Raw genomic sequence first — 20,603 nt, 5'->3', positions numbered from 1 at the left:
AACTGAAGATTCTACAAAAGATGCCCTTTTCACAAATGTGGGAATATTACCCCTTTATGAAATTGAGGAGACAGATCAAATAAAAAATCAAGATCTGAAGGATCAGAATGGTTACTTAAGGATTTTAGAATAATTAAAAAAACTTTTTCTCCTTAATATGTCTTAGTCTTACTATATACAGATTAAGCCAGATGACAAGCTACTATACAACAGCATGTTAAAAAACATGTTTATTTTACACTATGTACAATCAGGAACATATTTAAAAGCACTGTCAATTAAAATAAATGAAGAACATAAATCACAATTTAGTTTGTTCTTTGTGTATATATTCACATTAAAATATAAAGAACATATACCAAAAAAGAGCCAAAGTGTGCATCTTTCTAAAACTTGGTATATACATATTCTACTGGAAAAAAGCAATCAAAATTGACTTTAACCAAAACTAAGTTCCTGTGATGTGTAGTAACCATTATATTGTTTATATGAGGTAGTAACTAAATTATTTTGGCCAAGTGTTAATACTCTAAATCAAAAGAAACATGAAAATGATCATAAAATAAGGCCAACAAAAGTAAAAATCCCACTAGAAATTTGAACCACTTCGCTCTTTGGAATGTTATAGTTCTTCAAAGTGATTATAAGAAATGTTTAGCGTGGACTCTTTGATAATGCTAACTTATACTTTGTGCATACTGTAATTCAGACAACTGCAGTGCTACGTACGTCACGGTACCGCTATTCTGTGATTCAAAAATTTTTTCGAAGGTATTGTTTTTAAGCACAGACAAGCAATCTTACAGGATTCTGCTGAAACATAAAAGGACCAGTTACTACAACAGGGGGTTAATTGGTTTGTTTCACATAGAAAACAATCCAAATACATTTTAGAAAGATGCTGGGGAGCCGAATGCATATTGACAAGGTCACAGCTTACTTTTGTGACTTAATGCATCACATATCAATACTTTGTGCAAATATAAACACACCAGTGTACTTGCATTAAAATTAAAAACAAGATTATAAAATGATTACAGCCTCCATTACAATTTTAAAAGTTACAAGATTTATCTTCATATTACTAAATTACATATAATAAAAATACAATAGTGTTAAATGTACGGTTTCATTGCCAGCATCCCATTTTGTAATATAGCCGCACCCAAGAATATACTAAAGGGTTCTTAAAATATTAATCCCAACTGCATTTTCATCAACATTTACATCTGTACAGATAAGACACTTAACTTGTACATCTCATAAAATACATTATCTACATAAATTCTTAGTGTATGTCTTCAGCAATATGAAGTTTCACAGAAAAATACTGCCTATATGTACAAAGATTACATAACAGTGAATTAAGCACTTGTGTGGTTCAATATGCTAAATATATCCATACCACTTAAAACAAAAAATTTCCCCATCTTGTCTCATGCCACAATAAATTACAAGTAACTGAAGCCAGGTAACTGCAGCTTTTGTACAGGTTCAAGCATCCGTTAATGTTGCAGTGGTAGTGTTCTTTCTCTCTAGAGTTAACTGTCAAAGCACAGCATTTCTCAGTAACTGTTTTCATGACCCGCGAGGATGTATAAATTGCTATTTGCTGTGGGGTTGTCGGTTGGCCTACTTTCCAAAACCACGACCCTAAAATAACAAACAAACAAACAAAAAACATATAACAAAACAAAGTTATTCTTGAAAACTAATGTTAGCAGAAAATTCTTCCACTGCTTCTTCATTGTATGCCTCTAATAAATGCTCCTTATCTGATATGTGGGCAGAAACCATGTGCAAATCACTACGATTGAAGAGTCAGCTCCAGCTCTGGGAAGTACACCTTTGTTGCCCACCACCTCCCACCTCTAAGCCAGTGCTGTCCTAAGAGTCAGAGGGGTAAAATCTGTACTAGGAATAAGTTGGGGGAACTTAATTCTTTTCATGAATTCTAAAAACAATCTGTAGTTCAAGAATCAGAAAGTAAATCAGAATAGAACTCCAAATCCTATTGGTACTAAAACTGAAAACTTTTCTGTTTGCTAGCATATGGTATCTCCTCTTTCTTGTCCTGTAAATCATACTTTAGATATTACGTTTAATGCAAAAGTAGTACTGACAGATCTATATATTCTTGGTACCTGGAAGACCAGGCACATTCTCAAAGGTTTCATAACTTTCTGACCTGCGAATTCTTATATTATGAAAAATATAATGTTGAATATATTACTGTAGAAATTTCAATTCTCTTGAAAAAGAAACCAGTTTCATGTTGGATTTATAAAGCATGTTTAGAACTATGTATTTAATACAACTCCTTTTCATACCTGTCAGATCCAAGCAGTCTGAAAATTCTCGTGCTATCTGAAATTTCTTGTGTTACCTGTTCAATTAAAATATCAATTTAATTTCTGAAATGAAAGGCACAAAATTTTATATGGGCATTTTATTTATAACTCTATAGAAAAGAAGCATAATTCCTAAGATGGAAATAGATCCTTGTATGACCGTTAACTTGTTAAATCAGCACATAAGTGCATCCATTTGTTAGTCTAGGAAAAATGTGGCTAATTTTGAATCAATCATAAAACATGAGAGTAGTAAACCACTTGCTGGCATATAGACTTCAACGGAAAAAGTTAAAAGCAAAGCACCTAGTCCGTTTTATTTATCAGAAACCTCCTGTCAGTTACCTTAATGTTAATAGCAAGACTCTTGCAGCAGTAAGCCACTTAGGTCTGGTCATTTCACTTAAAAGCCTACAGTGTGGTATGATGGGACAAACGCATGACTCCAGTTTAAATCCCAGTTCTCCCACTTAGTAGCTGTGACAATCGCGCGAGGTATGTAATTTGTTGGAAACGGTTTTACCTTCTGCAAAATGGGATAGACAATGTCTACTTTGCAGTGGTATCTTGCAGTATTCTTGTAAGTATTAATGGGTATAATGCCTAGCTAAGGAAATGCTCAGCTGATAACAATTCTCTTTCCCATTTCTTTCCAAGTCTCCTGAAATAATATTTTCTAATGGCATATGTCCTTAAAGAAGTCCTCAGTGTGACCAATTACCAGTTGGGGGAGTTAAGACTAAGTCTACAGGAGAAAGAGAAACCCATTGTTTATTGCTTACTGAAAGCAAAACATTCCCAATTTTAATGGCAGTAGCTTCTCCCCAAAATTCGGTAGGCTGAAAAAACAATTTGATTTTGAAACTGAAATTATTCTGGAAACAGCAGTCACTGATTCTTGATTTCTTTTGTAACTTAGCACACCTGAAGGATACAACACGCTCACTTCAGTAGTAATGGTTCATCATCATGATCTTCAAAGTGTTCAATATTTTGGGATTTGCCTACTTGAAGGACATAGCATTTTTGGAGAGGTTGTATTTAGTAAGGGCTGCTTATGTAGTGTGAAAAAGCCCCTCAGGTGATTGTTTGGGCAAACTATCTTTTTTAAACCATTCTCTTGTATCCTATGATGCCTTTCTTTCTCTGCCTGGTGTTTATTAGCTGTTGACTATTCTTATCTCCAGGCTCCATTCCCTCAGGTGATTTAAAAAAAAAATCTTCCTGAGAGGTGAGCCCTCTTGAGGGAATTACTCTTAGAAACATACTGGCAGGGGACTTCCCTGGTGGCCCAGTGGTTAAAGACTTCGCCTTCCAATGCAGGGGGTACGGGTTTGATCTCTGGTTGGGGAGCTAAGATCTCACATGCCTTGTGGCCAAAAAACTGAAACATAAAACGGAAGGAATATTGTAACAAATTCAATAAAGACTGTAAAAGTGGTCCACGTTAAAACAAAAAAAAAATCTTAAAAAAAAAGAAACACACTGGCAGCCACCTTTCTTGAATACTTACTATAGGCCAGGCATTGTGCCAAGCACATCACGTACTTCCTCTTGTTTAATCTTAGCAACCCAATGAAATAAGTACTATGCTGTTATCCTCAATTCACAGATGAAAAAATACAGGCAAAGAGAAGTTAAGTGATATGTCAAGGTCACACAGTTACTGAACAGCAGAGTTGAGACTGAACCCGGGTGTCTCCTCAGGAACCCACGCTCATGATCATTCTGCTATGCTGTTTACTGGTTAGAAGAAATGCTCTGATCTTAACGAACGACAGTTTAAAACACAAATGAGCTATTTTCTTGCTTGAGGCACCTAATGTTTTCCCTTCCCTCCAATGCTCAAGTAAAAGTTACTACGGAGACTGGCTTGGGGTTATTGAAAGAACTTAGGATGATTTTACTTGCCTGTAATATTCTAGGGGGCAAGTACCAAGTCTCGTTCATGCTTATAACCCCAGCACTTTCTGGCATAAATGATGAACTGATTTAAATACGTCATATGACTTGGAGTTCAATTATTCCTGGAGTTAAATTAAGGCAGGAAGGACTAAGGAGATAAGGATACCAGAAATAGGCAAGGTGGCTGCAAGAGAAATGTGGAACCCTTTACTTATCGTCTACATTGGTCATTATTTCTGAAATACAAAGTAGAAAAGGTGCTTCAAGACAGAGAGAGCCTGCATCAGCACTCTTGTTCCAGGTGACGGCCTGGGAAAAGTTGAAAGAAAATCAGAGTTGGCTCACTTTTAGCAGTATTTAGGAAGTTCTTGTTCTGAATATAAGGGTGATTATCTGGAAGCACATAAAATATGCACTGAAACTGTCTGACTGAATGGACAGAGAGAGGTTGCTATAAAGTATGTACCATTAATTTTATCACTAGATTGAATACAGAAAATATCAATAAAATTAGCAAATCAAGTATTCCTTGCATCAATCAGGAATTTTCCAAAGTTAAAGAATATTGTGTGATGTAGAATTTGATAATGCTTCATGACCATTTAATGGACATAAATTTTTAAAAGATTACTTACCTCATTAGATCTAAAACTTCTACCTTGCATTCCATGTTTCCAGAAAGCTAGCACACTGTCCTGTAGGCAAACTAGCAGGCAAGAACAGCTCAGTTACTGTTAATAGTACAAGAGTTCAACTGATAAGCATTATTTCATCCCTCTTTCTACCTTGCATAACAATATTTCAATTAATAACTAGTGTTAGTCATTCCATATTTACAATGGCATCTTTACCATACTGCCTAGAACTACACAGTATATACTATACAGCATAAATACTATACAGACCTGACTCACCTTTCTGGTAAGAAAAAGAAAATTCACTGAAAATATTTTTTGCTATAGAAATTTTTGTTTTGATAAAATATTTCAAACATACAGAAAAATACGAGAATAGCCTAAAAACACATGTATCCACCATTTAACTCTCAAATCCTAACATTTTGCCATATTTGCTTTTTGTTTTAAATAAAAATGAATACAGCCAGCATCCCTATAAACTCCTACTCTAGTTGTATTTCTAACCTTTCCTTCCTCCCTGAGATAACCGCTGTTACGTACTTGGTATTTGTTGTTCTTATGTATGTTTTTACTATTACAACACAGTACGTTCACATTATCAGTGTAAACTTTATATTGGATGTTTCCAACTTTCATACATTTGGTATGATGAACCAAATGATGTTTCTAATTTTTTTGTTAAAAAAATGCTGCAATAAACATTCTTGTACCTCTTCTTAAATACATGTACAAAATTTTCTCTGGGGTAGACACCTAGCAATAGAATTACTGGGATACAGGCATATGTGCCTTCTAAAAATTCTAGTTTTGCTTTTTGTATTTTCATATTTAATATATATTTTTGTGTGTCTTCAGTGAGGAAAAAATCTGATTTTGTTTCCTGCAGATAACCAATTGTACTAGCATCATTTGTTGAACAGGACATCACTTCCCCACTGACATATGATGTGAATTTCCAATTACATGTAGGTCTATTTCTGAGCCTTCTCTTCTGTTCCACTCTTCTATTTCTCCCTGTGTTCCCACACTGTCTTAATCACTATGGATTTATGGTAAGTTTCAATATCAAGTAGGGCAAGTATTCGTCAACATTTATTTTACTGTTCTTGGCCTTTAGCTTTTCCATATGAATTTTAAGATCAGCTTATCAAGTGGCAGAAAATACCTTACTGGGATTTTTATTGCAAATGCACTGAATGTGTGGATTAATTTGTGAAGAACTGACATCTTTCCCATATTCAGTGTTTCTATCCACGGACGCGGTGCAGTTCATTTGTTTAAATCTTCTTTTATGCTTTTCAACAATAATTTGGAATTTCCTAGATGATGGTCTTAAATATGTTTGATTACATGTCTTACTGGCATATCAGAAAGCTATCCATCTGTGTTTCTCATATCTAGCAACTCTGAATTTTCTTATTGGTTCTAACAGGTTAGAGTTGTATATTCTAGTAGATATTCATACCATCAGCAAAAAAGGGACTTCTTACTTATTTCTTTCTAATCCTCATAGTTCCCTTTTCATAGTCCAATGAGACTATGTTGAAATGTGATGATAGCAAACATCCTTATCTCATTCTCCAACTTAGTGGGAATTAGTTTAACCATTAAACACAATACATTTAATAGGCTTTGCTAGATGAAGGACATGTCCTTCTACTCCTAATTTCTAAAAAGTTGTTTTTTTAAAAAAAAACCATGAATGACAGATTTTACTGAATGCTTTTTGTGCATCTACTGAAGAGTTACATAGCTTTTCGCTTTTAATCTTTAATGTGCTATATTACATAAATAAATTTTCTGATGTTGAACCATCTTTGCTCTTCTGAGGTAAAGTCTACTATTTGATGATATGGAATTCTATTTGCTAGTATTTTATAAAGATTTTCCAAAATCTATTTTCATGAGATTGGGTAATTTTGTTTTCTGTATAATTTAACTGATTTTAGTATCAATAGTGTTAAACACTGATTTATTCTGCATTCCTTCTTTGTCTACAATTTGAAGCAGTCTGTATAGGACAGGAACTATTCCTTCTTTTAACAGTGGATAAAAATCCCCTATAAAACCACGAGGCCTTATGTGGGGAGAGTCTTGATTAGTAGGCACCTCAAACCACAAGCCTGGCTCTGGTTCCCCATCTCCTGTGGGACACTGCTAGTCTTCTTTACCACTCAGGAGTGCATACTAGTTTGAGTTTCTGTTCTTTGTCTTCTTTATTGAGCTGGCTATGTGTTTTTAAGTATGGAACCCATTTTAACATCTTGAGCAGATGTCCCTCAAAACTGACTTCTTATTATCATCAGTGTTTGCTTGTTGGGAGAGAGGCATTCTAACTGGGAGAAAGAATAAAAATAGGACCAAGAATAAGACAAATGAACTATCTGCCCTTGGCCCTACCGTCCGCCAATGCATATACATGCAAGTATCTTTACTGATAAAGGACACCAGAAAAACTGTGTATGATCATTTCACCTTATTTTTCCTGAATGTAATCATTTTAGAATACTGATTGTGTAAGAAATCCGTTTTCAGAAAAACTCATCAAGCAAAATGTAAAAACGGCAAGAAGGAAATTCCATATACTTATGGATCTCTGATTAGGAGCTACAACAGCAAAAATACAATAGACTATACTGAGTACTAAATTTTAAAGTACTTATAGGGGAACTCTTCAGGAGTCTGGAGAAAATGGAAATTCGTAACTAGGTTATGAATAATGATATTTAATTATTTATTTTGAAAATGCCAAATCTGTAGGGAAAATAACATTATTTACAGATTATGTCACAGTTGTTAAACTATTTTAGAGAATGTGTAAAAGCAAAGACTGATATTCACCTCATACTCATTACATCCTACAATTTAAAAGAATGAGCCCTTAGTAATATATTTTTATAATTTCAAATAATTATTAGACAAATTATTTTAAGCAGTTCATAATGCAATCAAACAAGAAACACAAAACTCTGGCTTACCTATTGATTCAATCTGGAAATCAAAGGTGAGTTCTGATGATAATTTTCTGCTAGATTTTAATCTTCCTTGGAGATTTACTATTTTTATACAACCTAGAAAGCAAAAAAGTCACTCAGAAACTAAGATAAAAAAAACTCATTAAGATAAGATATTCATAAATAAAAACTTACAGTCCAAGCATACAAGAATGGTATCTCTCTCCAGTTGGGTTACATGAGTAACACTTGTCTGTGGGGTATCTACAACACAAAAAACTCGATGAAACTTACAGAAAACAGTAATATTTAAAGCAGAGACATTAAAAAAAGAAGAATTCTGAACATCACTGAATTTGAAATGGATATATATTTTTAACTATACATATGTAGTGGTTAAGCCAGGCGGCTTGGATTCAAAATTTGATGCAAGAGCTAAACTAAGTGAGTGCTTAATGGAGGGTTAGCTATTGTCATTACTATTGATGATGCCACTATTTTATTCATATGTGAAATTAGGAGTCTCATCTTCTATATTATGGCAATGATTAATTTCTGATTTTAAGCTTAGAAGGCCAGGGGCTGTGCTGTGTACGTCATTATATGTGGTGCCTAGCACATGCAATGAATATTTATTGAATGAATGAATTAGAGAGTCAAACAAATAACTTCAGGTCCAAATGAGTTAAGAAAAAAACTGAAGTATTTTGAGAAGTATGAGGCACCATAAAAATGCATAGAGGCCCTATTTTTATAATAATGATTTAAGAAAGTTTTCACAAACTGAAAATGTTTAAATGACATAGTTTTCCAGGAAGCAAAAAGTAGGATATCCCAAGCTTTGTATGAACATCAAACCTGAAACTGCTAAACTATAGGCCTTTGTTTCTGGAGAGTGGGTCTGATCCAAAGTCTAGCTTGCCTGTTTTCTACTTCCCACAGTATTTAGAATCTTAATAAATCCATGGATGGCTGTATTTCAGACCTTCACAAGTATTTTAGACCTGGTACAACTAACCAGGGTTGGAAGGATATGGAATAGGCCTCCTGTACATCCGGCCAACCAGATCTTTGGTGAAAATTAGTCAAGAAGCCAGTCTAGCATTACTAGATAGAAAGCCAGGAAAATGAGATTTACAAATTGCTTATAACAATTAGTTCCCGAACATTGGAATCATTTGGAGATCTGCTGACACCCAGCTGCTGGCCCCAGATATTCTTATTTAATCGAGCGTGTGTGTGACTTGAGGTATCAAGAGTGCTAAAAGCTTCTCAGGCGGATTCCAATGTGCAGCAGAGTTTAGGAAACCACGAGCTTATAATTTCAGCTGATACAAAACCCTAAACATACTTTCTGTCTCTTACTCTGTCTCATCATCTCAAAACCAGAGATGAATTATATTTGTCATGTTTAACTTCTAATAAAGGGATTTCATTATGGTAAGATAAATAATCAAAAGTTACTGGGAAGGAAGGGACAAAATTCTTTTGTCAGGAAATGAGGCCCTTCATTCAACAATTAGTAGAAAAGGATTTAAAATTAAAATGCTTAGGAGAAGTAAGACAACTTAAATTCACTAAATAAAATATTAATCAACCAACAATCCCTTCTTGTTAAATAGGGAGGAAGAGATTAGAAAGCGGGAGTTCACCCCGTGTCCCAAAGGGAAGATGGGCGTCTAAAGGGAGAATTTAACAGAGAACTTAGGGGCACCAAAGAGAAGCCACAATAATGTTGTCAAGGGCTGGCCATGTTTTCCTTCGGTAATGTGTCCTCAAAGGAAATCTGTTTCAAGTCCCCTGGGATTCAGCAAGCCATGAAATTGTCTTTAGACTTTTGTGAATGTCTGTGATCATTTTTTTTCAATGCCAAAAAAACTCAGTCTCAATTTTTTTCCTTTTGTGAACACTCTTTCAGGCTTCCAACAAACTCCTGACTAATCAATATTTATTGGCAAATTGGTTCTTTAACATTTCCCTAAGTTGCCAAAGACTCTGAACAAAGGGCCTTTGCAAGATCTTTAAAAATAACCTTCTAAAATGGCCACTGTCTATTTTACAGCAAAACATTGTACAATGTCATTTTTTAAAGAGAAAAAATGCAAAAAAAGAAGCTTCATAACAAATGCAGTGCTTTAAAAATAAAGATTAGGGGCTTCCCTGGTGGCGCAGTGGTTGAGAATCTGCCTGCCAATGCAGGGGACACGGGTTCAAGCCCTGGTCTGGGAAGATCCCACATGCCGCGGAGCAACTGGGCCCGTGAGCCACAACTACTGAGCCTGCGTGTCTGGAGCCTGTGCTCCGCAACAAGAGAGGCCGCGATAGTGAGAGGCCCGCGCACCGCAATGAAGAGTGGCCCCTGCTTGCCGCAACTAGAGAAAGCCCTCGCACAGAAACGAAGACCCAACACAGCCAAAAATAAATAAATAAATTAAAAAACCAAAACCCCCCCCAAAAAACCAGTATTTCTAAAAATAATAATAATAATAAATAAAGATTAAAAGGCCTTTAAGGTCATGTTTTTTTATGTGTGAAAGTTTAATCAGATTTATTTACCATGAAACCCAAGTTTTGCCAATGTGTATGGACTGCAACAACACAATTGAAGGTTTCAACTATGATCAAATTTCTGTAAAAAGCTCATTAACTGGAGGTATTTCCTAAGAGACAAACTATGAAGGAAGGATCTGCTACAACTGGGCAACACAGATCAAAATTTAAGGAAATAAATCATATAAAAGTATTATTTTCAAGCACCCTCAAATACTTTGGAGGTATTTTACTGATTACTTATAATTTGTATCCTAATTACAAATCATTAAAAATATTTATTGAAGTTACTGGGTAGCACCCTTGTATCAATTACAAAAATATACTGGAAAATAAAATATACTTAATGCAGCTTTCACTTTTATATAAATCAGCTTTTCTATTAGCCTAGGTTTGTATATATATGGTGGTTCTCCAAGTGTGGTCCCTGTATTAACATCATCAGCATCACCTGGGAATTTACAGAATGAAAATTCTCAGGCCCTAATCCAGATCTACTATATGAAAAACTCTGGGGGGTGGGACCCAGCCACGTGATTCTGACACATACTCAAGTTTGGGAACCACTAGTATGTTTTAAATGTGTCAAACACATAGAGAATAAGTGTATGGATACCAAAGGGGAAAGGGATGAGGTGGGAGGAACTGGGAAATTGGGATTGACACATATACACTGTCGATACTATGTATAGACAACTGATGGGAACATACTGTATAGCAGCGGTCCCCAACCTTTTTGGCACCAGGAACCGGTTTTGTGGAAGATAATTTTTCCACGTACAGACGGGTTGCGGGGGCAGGAGGGGGTGGCGGGGGTGGAAGACGGCTCAGGTGGTAATGTGAGCGCTGCGGAGCAGCAGATGAACCTTCGCTCGCTTGCCTGCCGCTCACCTCCTGCTGTGCAGCCCGGTTCCTAACAGGCCATTGACCAGTACCCGTCCATGGCCCAGGGGTCAGGGACCCCTGCTGTACAGCACAGGGAACTCTACTTAATGCCCCGTACTGTCCTAAATGGAGGGGATATATGCATATGCATGGCTGATTCATTTTGCTATGCAGTAGAAGCTAACACAATATTGTGAAGCAACTATACTCCAATAGAAATTAATTAAAAAATAAAATAAATGTGTCACACAAATTAGCTATTTCAAAGCAAGTCATCTTCTCTTTTTCCAGTTTAATAAGTTATTCAAGATTGGATTTCTATGCACCGCTTTTGCCTAATGAAAGATATAGTAAATTTATTACTTAATAATTCAATAAAAATCACAAACCTGATTCTGTAAACCATGAAGAGGTAGAATTTGGATTGACTGTTTCAAATCGAACCACCTGGTTGAAGTCTCTCCCTTTACTGACACCAACACAAACTAAAGGGTACTCCTGTTCAGGAACGACCAGCATTTCAAACATTCTAAGTGGACACGGTATAGGAAAATCTATGTGCTAGAAAAAAACAAAATATATTAAACAAAGGAAAACAAGAACAAAAAAAATTTCATGAGAACACTAATAAGAATTTTTAGTCTTATGAGAATATATGAAATAGTACTCTCTGCTATAAAGATTGCTTCTTCGCACAGAAACTCAGGGTATGCAGAAAATCTAAATTAGGAAGTATCTTTATAAAGAATTTAGGTTAAGCACTGCAAAAATTTTTTAAGTTAAAAACCACACATTTTTAGCATATTGGGGTGAAACAGACTTCCAAATCACCTGTCCAACCCTCTTTTTTCAGAGTTGGAAACTAAGATCCAGCAACTGGGTGGCTGGCCCAGGGTCCCCCCGACCCCCACCCTGTGTGGCAGAGTCTCCTGTCTCCTAATCCCAGGCTGCTTCAGTACTACTCCTCTGCCTTCTTATCCAGCTGAGCAAACATGGATGAGAAAACTGAAATGCTAATGAGCAAGAGACATTCCCCTTAGAAGTGTGGACAGAAGAGAAAAACAACCACAAATAAGAGAAATTTAGCCCTGTATTTCAAGTGATTCTATTTAATAAATTAACTTAGTTAAAATGCAACCGATTTTAATTTTACGTAAGTTTAAAATTATTTTTATTTTGCTACAAAGAGACTAAATTCACACTCTGAAAGTTTGGAAAAATAGAGGAAAACATTAACTTCATTAGTAATCAGGGAATAAAACCAAGATAATCATACACACCCGCCAGAAGAACGACAATAATAAGGGTTATTAAGAGAAGAGCAAACAAATGCTCATAACACTGATGGTGGGAGTATAAATTGGTGTGACCACAATGGTTAATTACAATACCTATTAATGCCGAGATACACATCTCTTGGAACCCAGCAATAACACTCTTAGTTATACATTCTAATGGACATGACTACATGCACGCACAGGAGACATGCAAAAACATTCACAAGCTGCATTGCTCAGAATAACAAAAACTGGAAGTAACCCAAATGCCTATCAATGGTAGAATGGATAAAATGATGACACATTCACACAATGGGAAATTAGACCGCAGTGAAAATGAACAAACTATGGCTATAGCCAACAACTACACAAATATAATGTTGCACAGAAGTGAGACCCAAATGAATATATACTTTATGATTCGACTTGCGTACAGTTGAAATATCAGGTAAAATGAATGCTAACGTTGAGAAGTGTGTGCTTACATGGTAAAAATGGAAAACAAGGCAGCTGACTTGTAGGGGATGCCATGGGGAGGTCTGAGGCACTAGCAATGTTCTTCTTCACGATAAAAAGGTTTTTAAAAAATACATTGGTCTTAACACATATTTTATTAAGTCTACTCTTAATATATTTTATATTTTTGTTGCTCATATAAATGGGCCATGTTTCCATTATACTTCCCAAATGGCTATTGTTAGTATCTCTAAAAACTACTGAAACTGATTTATTTTTTACTCTGGTAACTCACTGTAAATTCTAAAGAAAATAAATGATAGAGAAAATAAAGAGGTGAAATGGGGCTCCCATAACTACTGGTCTTAAAGTGTCAGAAGATGCAGTGTGGTCCTCATGGCTGGAACGTGAAGCTCTGTGCACACCTGTTGTTCCCACATTCTTCCTTCCCCGTGACTGCCCGAGTGCCCCCATCCCAGAGGTCTAGACACTCCTTCACGAACACTCTCCAAACACCCTCTCTGGGAGCATTCCCACCTGGGGATATGCTATGGATAAAATCTGTCCTATTTTTAATAAGGTAAAACATTTTAAATAATTCTCTTTGAAATGTGGGAAGAGCAGTAAGACAGGAAGAAAACAAATGCCTCTGTATTTTTTCCTCAGTAAATATGAAAACCAACACATTGTGAATACTTCTACTTAGCTTCCAACAATAACTAAACAATATGTATAAGTCATTAACAGAAGAGGATTCCCATATAACAGTTTAAAATCCAGTCGCTATTGGTGATGGTCCTTGAGGCCAGTGACTGTATCTTACTCTTTATCTCTCTAGTTAAACAACACTGTGCCTGATTTGTAATAAGTACATGAATGTCTGCTTCAATTTATAACTTTTATTTATATTGAAAATGTTGTCTAGAGAAGCAAAAACTTACTCAGAAATCTCAGGAGGAGGAAGTATATGGAAAGCATAAGAATGTTTTTGAACATATCTGGTAAGAGTTGTAGTATAGAAAACATCGAAAATACTAATTGAGATAATGCCAAACGTAGAAACAAAATATACATATAGAAATCTCGAAGAAGAGCCACAGAGAAAGAACTGGGTTAAGATGAGGGGAAATATATAGGGGCGTGTAGCTCAGGGAGTTTAAGGAAAGTGGGAAGAGCAAGAAGTCGTGAAGGAGGCCTGCAAGTAGAACTGTACTGTAAGTCTAACATCCTAGAATACTGGCAACAGGCCTCATCAGTCAGGGGCAGGCTCCCTGGTACCATCTACCCGGAAAAGAGAAAACATGGATGGATAATTTTTAAGCTTCCCATGTCTTCAAAGTATATTTTCTCTCTTGCATGCTCTTAATACATAAAATTCCTTTAACAGAGAAAAGGGTCTTTCATTACGTATTAGGATAAATAGTTTAACATATCAGGTAACACATAAAATTCATTCATACTAAGGTTTAATCAGACTATTAGTATCCATGAACAACTGATGTAATGACACTGTTTTCATTCTGATAGAGGTTAGGAATGAAACGAATAGGAAGGACATCTCTTTCTATCAGGCCAACTGAGTTTTTTATAATTGGGCAGATTTTCAGCACTCTGCCATATAATCCAAAATTATTACATTAAATCTTGAGAATTAACTGGGAAAAAAATGTTTCTGAAAGAACAGGAAAACTGACAAGCTTTTATACTAAAAACGACTTAGGTCAACATTCATGCTTACCTTAATTAACATAAATTTCTGCATTGGTTCAACCCATTCTAATAGAACAATGCTAGTTTGAAGTGCCCCACATAAGTATTTGTGGCCTGTGTAAGGATTTCTCACTGTCAAGGCAAAAAAGTATATGTAAGTTTTCTTATAATACAAAAAAGTCCTTACAGTAACAGTTGCATACTTCAAAAACAAACAAAAGTTGACTGCCAGTTCAATTTCTTAATTAGACTGCAGAGTGAAAAAGAAATACTGTTTCAGGTAGTAGCGGGAAACTCCCTTATTTATCACTTGCAGGATTTTTATTTGTATTCCCAAGTGAAAATGCTGGTCGTTATGGGGCCTGGGTGCGGGAAGAAGAACTTGAGGTCTTGTGGTAGCAGAGAGATTAGCAAGATCCTGAAGAAACGGTCAAAGTAGGTTTGGGGAGAACTTCCCAAATTGATAGCTGCAGCACGTGTAGGGGCAGGTGATTCACGGTGCTTTTTGGTAGTAATGTTCAGAGGCAGTAATGCTTTGGGCCACACTACATGAAGACATTAATCAAGTCTCAAGATACAGGTTTACAAATAATAAAACTGAATTGCCTCAGAGTTTTTTAAGGGAGGAAAGGAAACTGTTTTTGGTTTTTCCTAGATGCAAACCAACCAGCTAGTTGTTACGGGGGTTGGGGAGGACTTCCGGCTAGTGGTGTGTGATCAGGGAGACTATAACCTTCACATCACAAGCATAACGTTTCATCTATAAAAGGTACGAGAATAAATAATAAGTATGCCAAGTGAATAAATGCAGTCTCATAAGCCATTACAAAGCAGAATGGTGAATGATCAGTAACAGGTTCCTTAGAGAACAGGGTGTGATCAAGTACTGCAGTAAAGTCATTCTCCATTTATCTAGTCAATAAATTATCTGCAAAACAACTACACGTGCAAGGTACTATATGAACATAGAATGGCCAATACATTTATTTTATTTAAGAGGGAAAAATAAACTATTACTGGCAGAACGTCCTGGAGTAGTACTGTTTTACACTAGATTTAAAAATGTGCCTCACAGCATCTTCTTACCCACTCTGCAAAGCAGGAGAGCTACATGATTTTGGACAGTTTACTTACCAACACAACACTTCTGACACCACTTGGTTTCAGGGATTTTTGCTGATACAGCAAATTTCCTAAATGGAAATGGAAATGAATATATAATACATGTAGGCAAAGTTAGTATTTGAAAATAGTACTGTTACAGTTCAGTGGAGAAAAGATGAATTGTTGTTTAAAAACTGGTCCTGACATAATAGATCATCTATTAAAAATAAGAATAAATTGGATACCTTTCTCAACTCCCCCCAATCAATTCCAAATGAATTAAGGATTTAAATATGAAAAACAAAACTAGAAAATATTTACATTTTAGAAGAATACAACCTTGGGATTTCCTTTTTTTTTTTTTTAAGTCTTTTTATTGAATTTGTTACAATATTGCTTCTGTTTTATGTTTTGTTTTTTTGGCCGCAAGGCATGTGCTCCCCGACCGGGAATGGAACCCACACCCCTTGCATTGGAAGGCAAAGTCTTAACCACTGGACCGCCACGGAAGTCCTGGGATTTCTTTTAAAAATGCAAAAATAAATCATACAGGAAAATACTGATAAACTTAAATTGATATTTTTTTCACTGCCGTATCCTTAGCACCTCAAACTATGAGTGGCATTCAATTTGTTGAATGAATTTGTTTAATACATTATTAACTCTGGTTTATCAAAAGACACCACTGAGAAAGTAAAAAGATGAGCCACAAACTGATATAAGAATAGGACTCTATTCTGACAAAATGATATCAAAAAGTTAATGCATTCAAATTTATGTGCCTTACATTCTTTGGGGGCTCTTTACTTTTAAAGCTTGGAGGTCAGTTTCCATGCCGACAGGAATTTAGGATTATCAAATCAGAAAGCTGAATGGAGTCATACTTTAAGTAGGCAGAAAAATAACAGCACAAAGTGGCAGCTGGGAGAAAGAGAGGGGCACATAAACTCTACAGGAAGAAAAAAACTTCCTGACTAGTTATAGGAGCAATATCCCTAAGTCCAACTACAGATACTATAATATAAATATAATAAATCGAGTTCATAATCATAACTAACTCATCATGAAAAGATCCAATTAAACTCAGTGTAATCTATTTTAAAGACAGAAAAGCTTGCAGTGTATTTAAAAATGATTTTCATACAAAAGTTAATTTTTTAAAAGGTTTTGTGCACAAAGGGGCAAATGTTAGCTATACTGTAAACTCAGCAATTAACAACAACAGATTTTCAAGGTACTTAAAAGTTAAGGTTCTACATTAGTTGCTTTACAACTAATATTGTAAAGGAAGAATGGTTACATTATAAAGTTTTTGTAAAATACAATTTATACCAAACTCAGAAGATTTTTACTCAACAAATGAGGTCCAATATAATAATAACCAAAAAGAAGAAAGAACGTAACTAAAAATCCCTGAAAGTAGAAAAGCAAAAATCTCAATTTCTAAGTAGTAACTATCTTCTAACAAAAATCTTCATTTAATAACTCACTTAAATTTTCTAAGTTTAGAAACTACTTGGAGAAAATTCATTTTATTCAGATTGACACAAATAAGTCAAAAACACTATATATGACATAAAATTACCAGCAAATTACAGAAAAAAAATTAGTTTTAACCTTGTAGAAAAACAATTAAAAACAGAAAGAAAATGCTTGATATAAGTAGAAAGTATAAAGCAGAAAATTTTAGAAGAATGTGATAAACACTTGTGAAAATACATTACTTCTGGGCTTCCCTGGTGGCGCAGTGGTTGAGAATCTGCCTGCCAATACAGGGGACACGGGTTCGAGCCCTGGTCTGGGAAGATCCCCCATGCCGCGGAGCAACTGGGCCCGTGAGCCACAATTACTGAGCCTGCGCGTCTGGAGCCTGTGCCCCGCAACAAGAGAGGCCGCGACAGTGAGAGGCCCGCGCACCACGATGAAGAGTGGTCCCCGCTTGCCACAACTAGAGAAAGCCCTTGCACAGAAATGAAGACCCAACACAGCCATAAATAAATAAATAAATAAATTTAAAAAACGCACCTCATTTAAAAAAAAAATACATTACTTCTTACAGTTTTTCATTACACGTGATTTCTACAAACCCATGCTTTTTCAATTTCTATAGTATATCTGATTTTTAGAATGAATTAACATATCACTAAGGATGAAAACATAATCAAATGTACAGTTACCTTGGCAGTATTCTGTCGGGGAGTTTGTGTGCTGGAATAGAAACGGGTAACTTTTGCATTTGTCTCGCATAATCAAAAAGCCCTGGTAAATTATGGGAATAAAGCTGAGAAGCTTTACCTGCAGAGAAAAATATATATGTCATAAAAGCTGATAACATAAATAGGAACAACTGTAAGGTATTTAAAAACTGAAGGACTTACCAGATATTGATAGTAAGCAATTGTTCATTACATACAACCATGTACACCTTCGGGGGAATAGCTGATTTAAAAAAAAAAAGCACAAAGTTTACAAAGGATAATAGATAATAGCAGTGTAAATATGTACATATTAACCATGTAGCTATCATATCATTAGGCCAGTTCTTAAAAAAGAAACTTATTTTTAATAGAAATTCATTTTATAAGGCATGTAAAACAAGATGCTACACATACATATTTATATGGAAGAAAAATAAATTAGCAGTGTAATTTCATTATCTAAGTTCCAACATCACACGATTAGCTCCACTCTCCTTATGGTTAGGACTACATAATCCCAAACTACACAGGGAAAAGGACATTTTCAAACAATGTCTATTCCTTTATTTTGGTTCTGGGGTTTTAAATAATTAAGACTCTCCTGTGTACTTCCAAAAAAAGTTCTTATCTAGGCATATGGACATGCATGGCTTTTGGAACAGAAGAGAAAAAAGGATCACGGTGTAGTGAAACACAGGATATGGAAATAGTAGGTACGGAGGAAAAAAAGGCCAAGAGAGAATATGATGAAAACTTATAAATCATAAAGGACATATATATGGAATTCATTACTGAAATCTAGCCCATAAGAACTGAGAGACACCTCTCTGGAAGCTTTAAGGTGATTAGTATTTAGGGTAAAGAAAGCGATTTCATGAAACGCAGTTCATATATTTTGAAGGAAAAAAAACAACTGCTCTCATTAAGACATTTCATATGCATATCAGTGGTTCTCAAAGTGGTCCTTGCACCAGCACCATCAGCATCACCGGGCATTGTCAGAAATGAGAAATGCAAATTCTTGGACCTCATCTCAGAGTTACTGAAGTAGAAGCTCTAAAGGTGGGCCCAGCAATCTACGGTTTAATCAGCCCTCCAGGTGATTCTGTTGCATACTGAAGTTTGAGAACCACTGATGAATGTAATTAAGCATCGTGATTTAACAAGCTTGGTTGCTGGGTTTGCCCTGGCAATTCCTACTAGGTTACTCCAAAACAGACTGGGATGAGGGTAGGGAACGGAAAGAAGGAAGAGACTAATGATGAAACATATCAAGGCCTCTAAGGACATTACTTTAAAAAAGCCTTTAAAAGTCACAATGATGGTCCTGAATAATTAAAATAGGAAAAGTAATAATAAAAGGGTGAGAAACAAAGTAAAATCTATTTTTAATAAAACCTGTTTCATTTATTTGCAAAATGCACCCACATAAAACACCTAATGTCTCCAAGCAAGTAAAATGTGGCACGGCTATGTTTTTTTTTTTTGGGCTGTGCTGTGTGGCTTGTGAAATCTTAGTTCCCCCACCGGTGATTGAACCCACGCTCCCTGCAGTGGAAGTGCAGAGCTCTAACCATTGGACAGCCAGGGAAGTTCTGCTATGTGGGTTTTTTAAAAAAAATATTTATGTATGTATGTATGTATGTATTTATTTAGTTGTGCCGGGTCTTAGTTGCGGCAGGCGGGCTCCTTAGTTGTGGCATGTGGGCTCCTTAGTTGCAGCAGGTGAGCTCCTTACTTGCAGCTCACCAACTCCTTAGTTGTGGCATGTGAACTCTTAGTTGAGGCATGCATGTGGGATCTAATTCCTTGACCAGGGATCGAACCTGGGCCCCCTGCATTGGGAGCATGGAGTCTTATCCACTGCGCCACCAGGGAAGTCCCCCTGCCATGTGGTTTTTAATTTTGGAAAACTTGCCTATAACCGTGCCTCAGGCTGCAAGAACATAAACAACATTTCCTGCTTTATGCTCTCATAAAAGTTTCACAGAAGAATTGAGAATTCATTGGCTATACTGAGAAAATTAGGCAGATAAAAAAAGGGGCAATGACTAATTCCAAGTCATACCAGTACATGTTACCAAAGTAGCAAGAAACTAATTTTTATTTAATTCAGCGTTGAAGTGAGTTTATTTTCATAAAAATACATACTTACAAAGTACTGCAAGTACCAAACCAAACAAATTTATCATGGGACTATATATTTGTAAATATAAGTGAGTTCGTTTATTTAATACAAGCATATATAAAGTACCAGGGTAAGACACAAATTCCTTTGGTAATATCAACATAGGGACAATGGAAGAGTATTTATGCAAAGTTTTATTAAGTGTTGGATTTTCACTTCGGATTTTCATTTTTAGCCACGTTTAATAAAACTCTAAAGTTTTCCAGATTTCTAATGCCTACTTCTCTTAGCAAAATAGGCTCTGGGTGAAATAATCAGTCTAATAAAGCTATATAGTGCTTAAGAAGAGTAGGTTCTGGGGGGGCGGGGGCTTCCCTGGTGGCACAGTGGTTAAGAATCCGCCTGCCAACGCAGAGGACACGGGTTCGATCCCTGGTCCGGGAAGAT

General features: G+C 35.8%; 1 protein-coding gene across 2 annotated transcripts in view; it reads right to left on the bottom strand.

The window, feature by feature from the left end:
* Window positions 1-200: 200 nt before the first annotated feature.
* The window catches only part of MAP4K3 (mitogen-activated protein kinase kinase kinase kinase 3), a 198,489-nt gene continuing 178,086 nt past the window's right edge, over window positions 201-20,603 (bottom strand). For both annotated transcript variants that reach the window (XM_057558303.1, XM_057558304.1), the window contains 10 exons: window positions 18,209-18,269; window positions 18,008-18,125; window positions 15,861-15,919; window positions 14,755-14,858; window positions 11,673-11,844; window positions 8,044-8,112; window positions 7,873-7,965; window positions 4,892-4,962; window positions 2,331-2,386; window positions 201-1,653 (listed from right to left, as the gene is read on the bottom strand). In XM_057558303.1, the coding sequence (XP_057414286.1) occupies window positions 1,566-1,653; window positions 2,331-2,386; window positions 4,892-4,962; window positions 7,873-7,965; window positions 8,044-8,112; window positions 11,673-11,844; window positions 14,755-14,858; window positions 15,861-15,919; window positions 18,008-18,125; window positions 18,209-18,269 (891 nt within the window). In that variant the 3' untranslated portion in view covers window positions 201-1,565. The remainder of the gene's footprint in view (window positions 1,654-2,330; window positions 2,387-4,891; window positions 4,963-7,872; window positions 7,966-8,043; window positions 8,113-11,672; window positions 11,845-14,754; window positions 14,859-15,860; window positions 15,920-18,007; window positions 18,126-18,208; window positions 18,270-20,603) is intronic.

This window comes from Balaenoptera acutorostrata, chromosome 12 (assembly GCF_949987535.1).
Source record: "Balaenoptera acutorostrata chromosome 12, mBalAcu1.1, whole genome shotgun sequence".
Classification (NCBI taxonomy): Eukaryota; Metazoa; Chordata; class Mammalia; order Artiodactyla; family Balaenopteridae; genus Balaenoptera; species Balaenoptera acutorostrata.
Note: the sequence above shows the minus strand (reverse complement) of the source record. Positions and strands in the feature narration are given on the sequence as shown.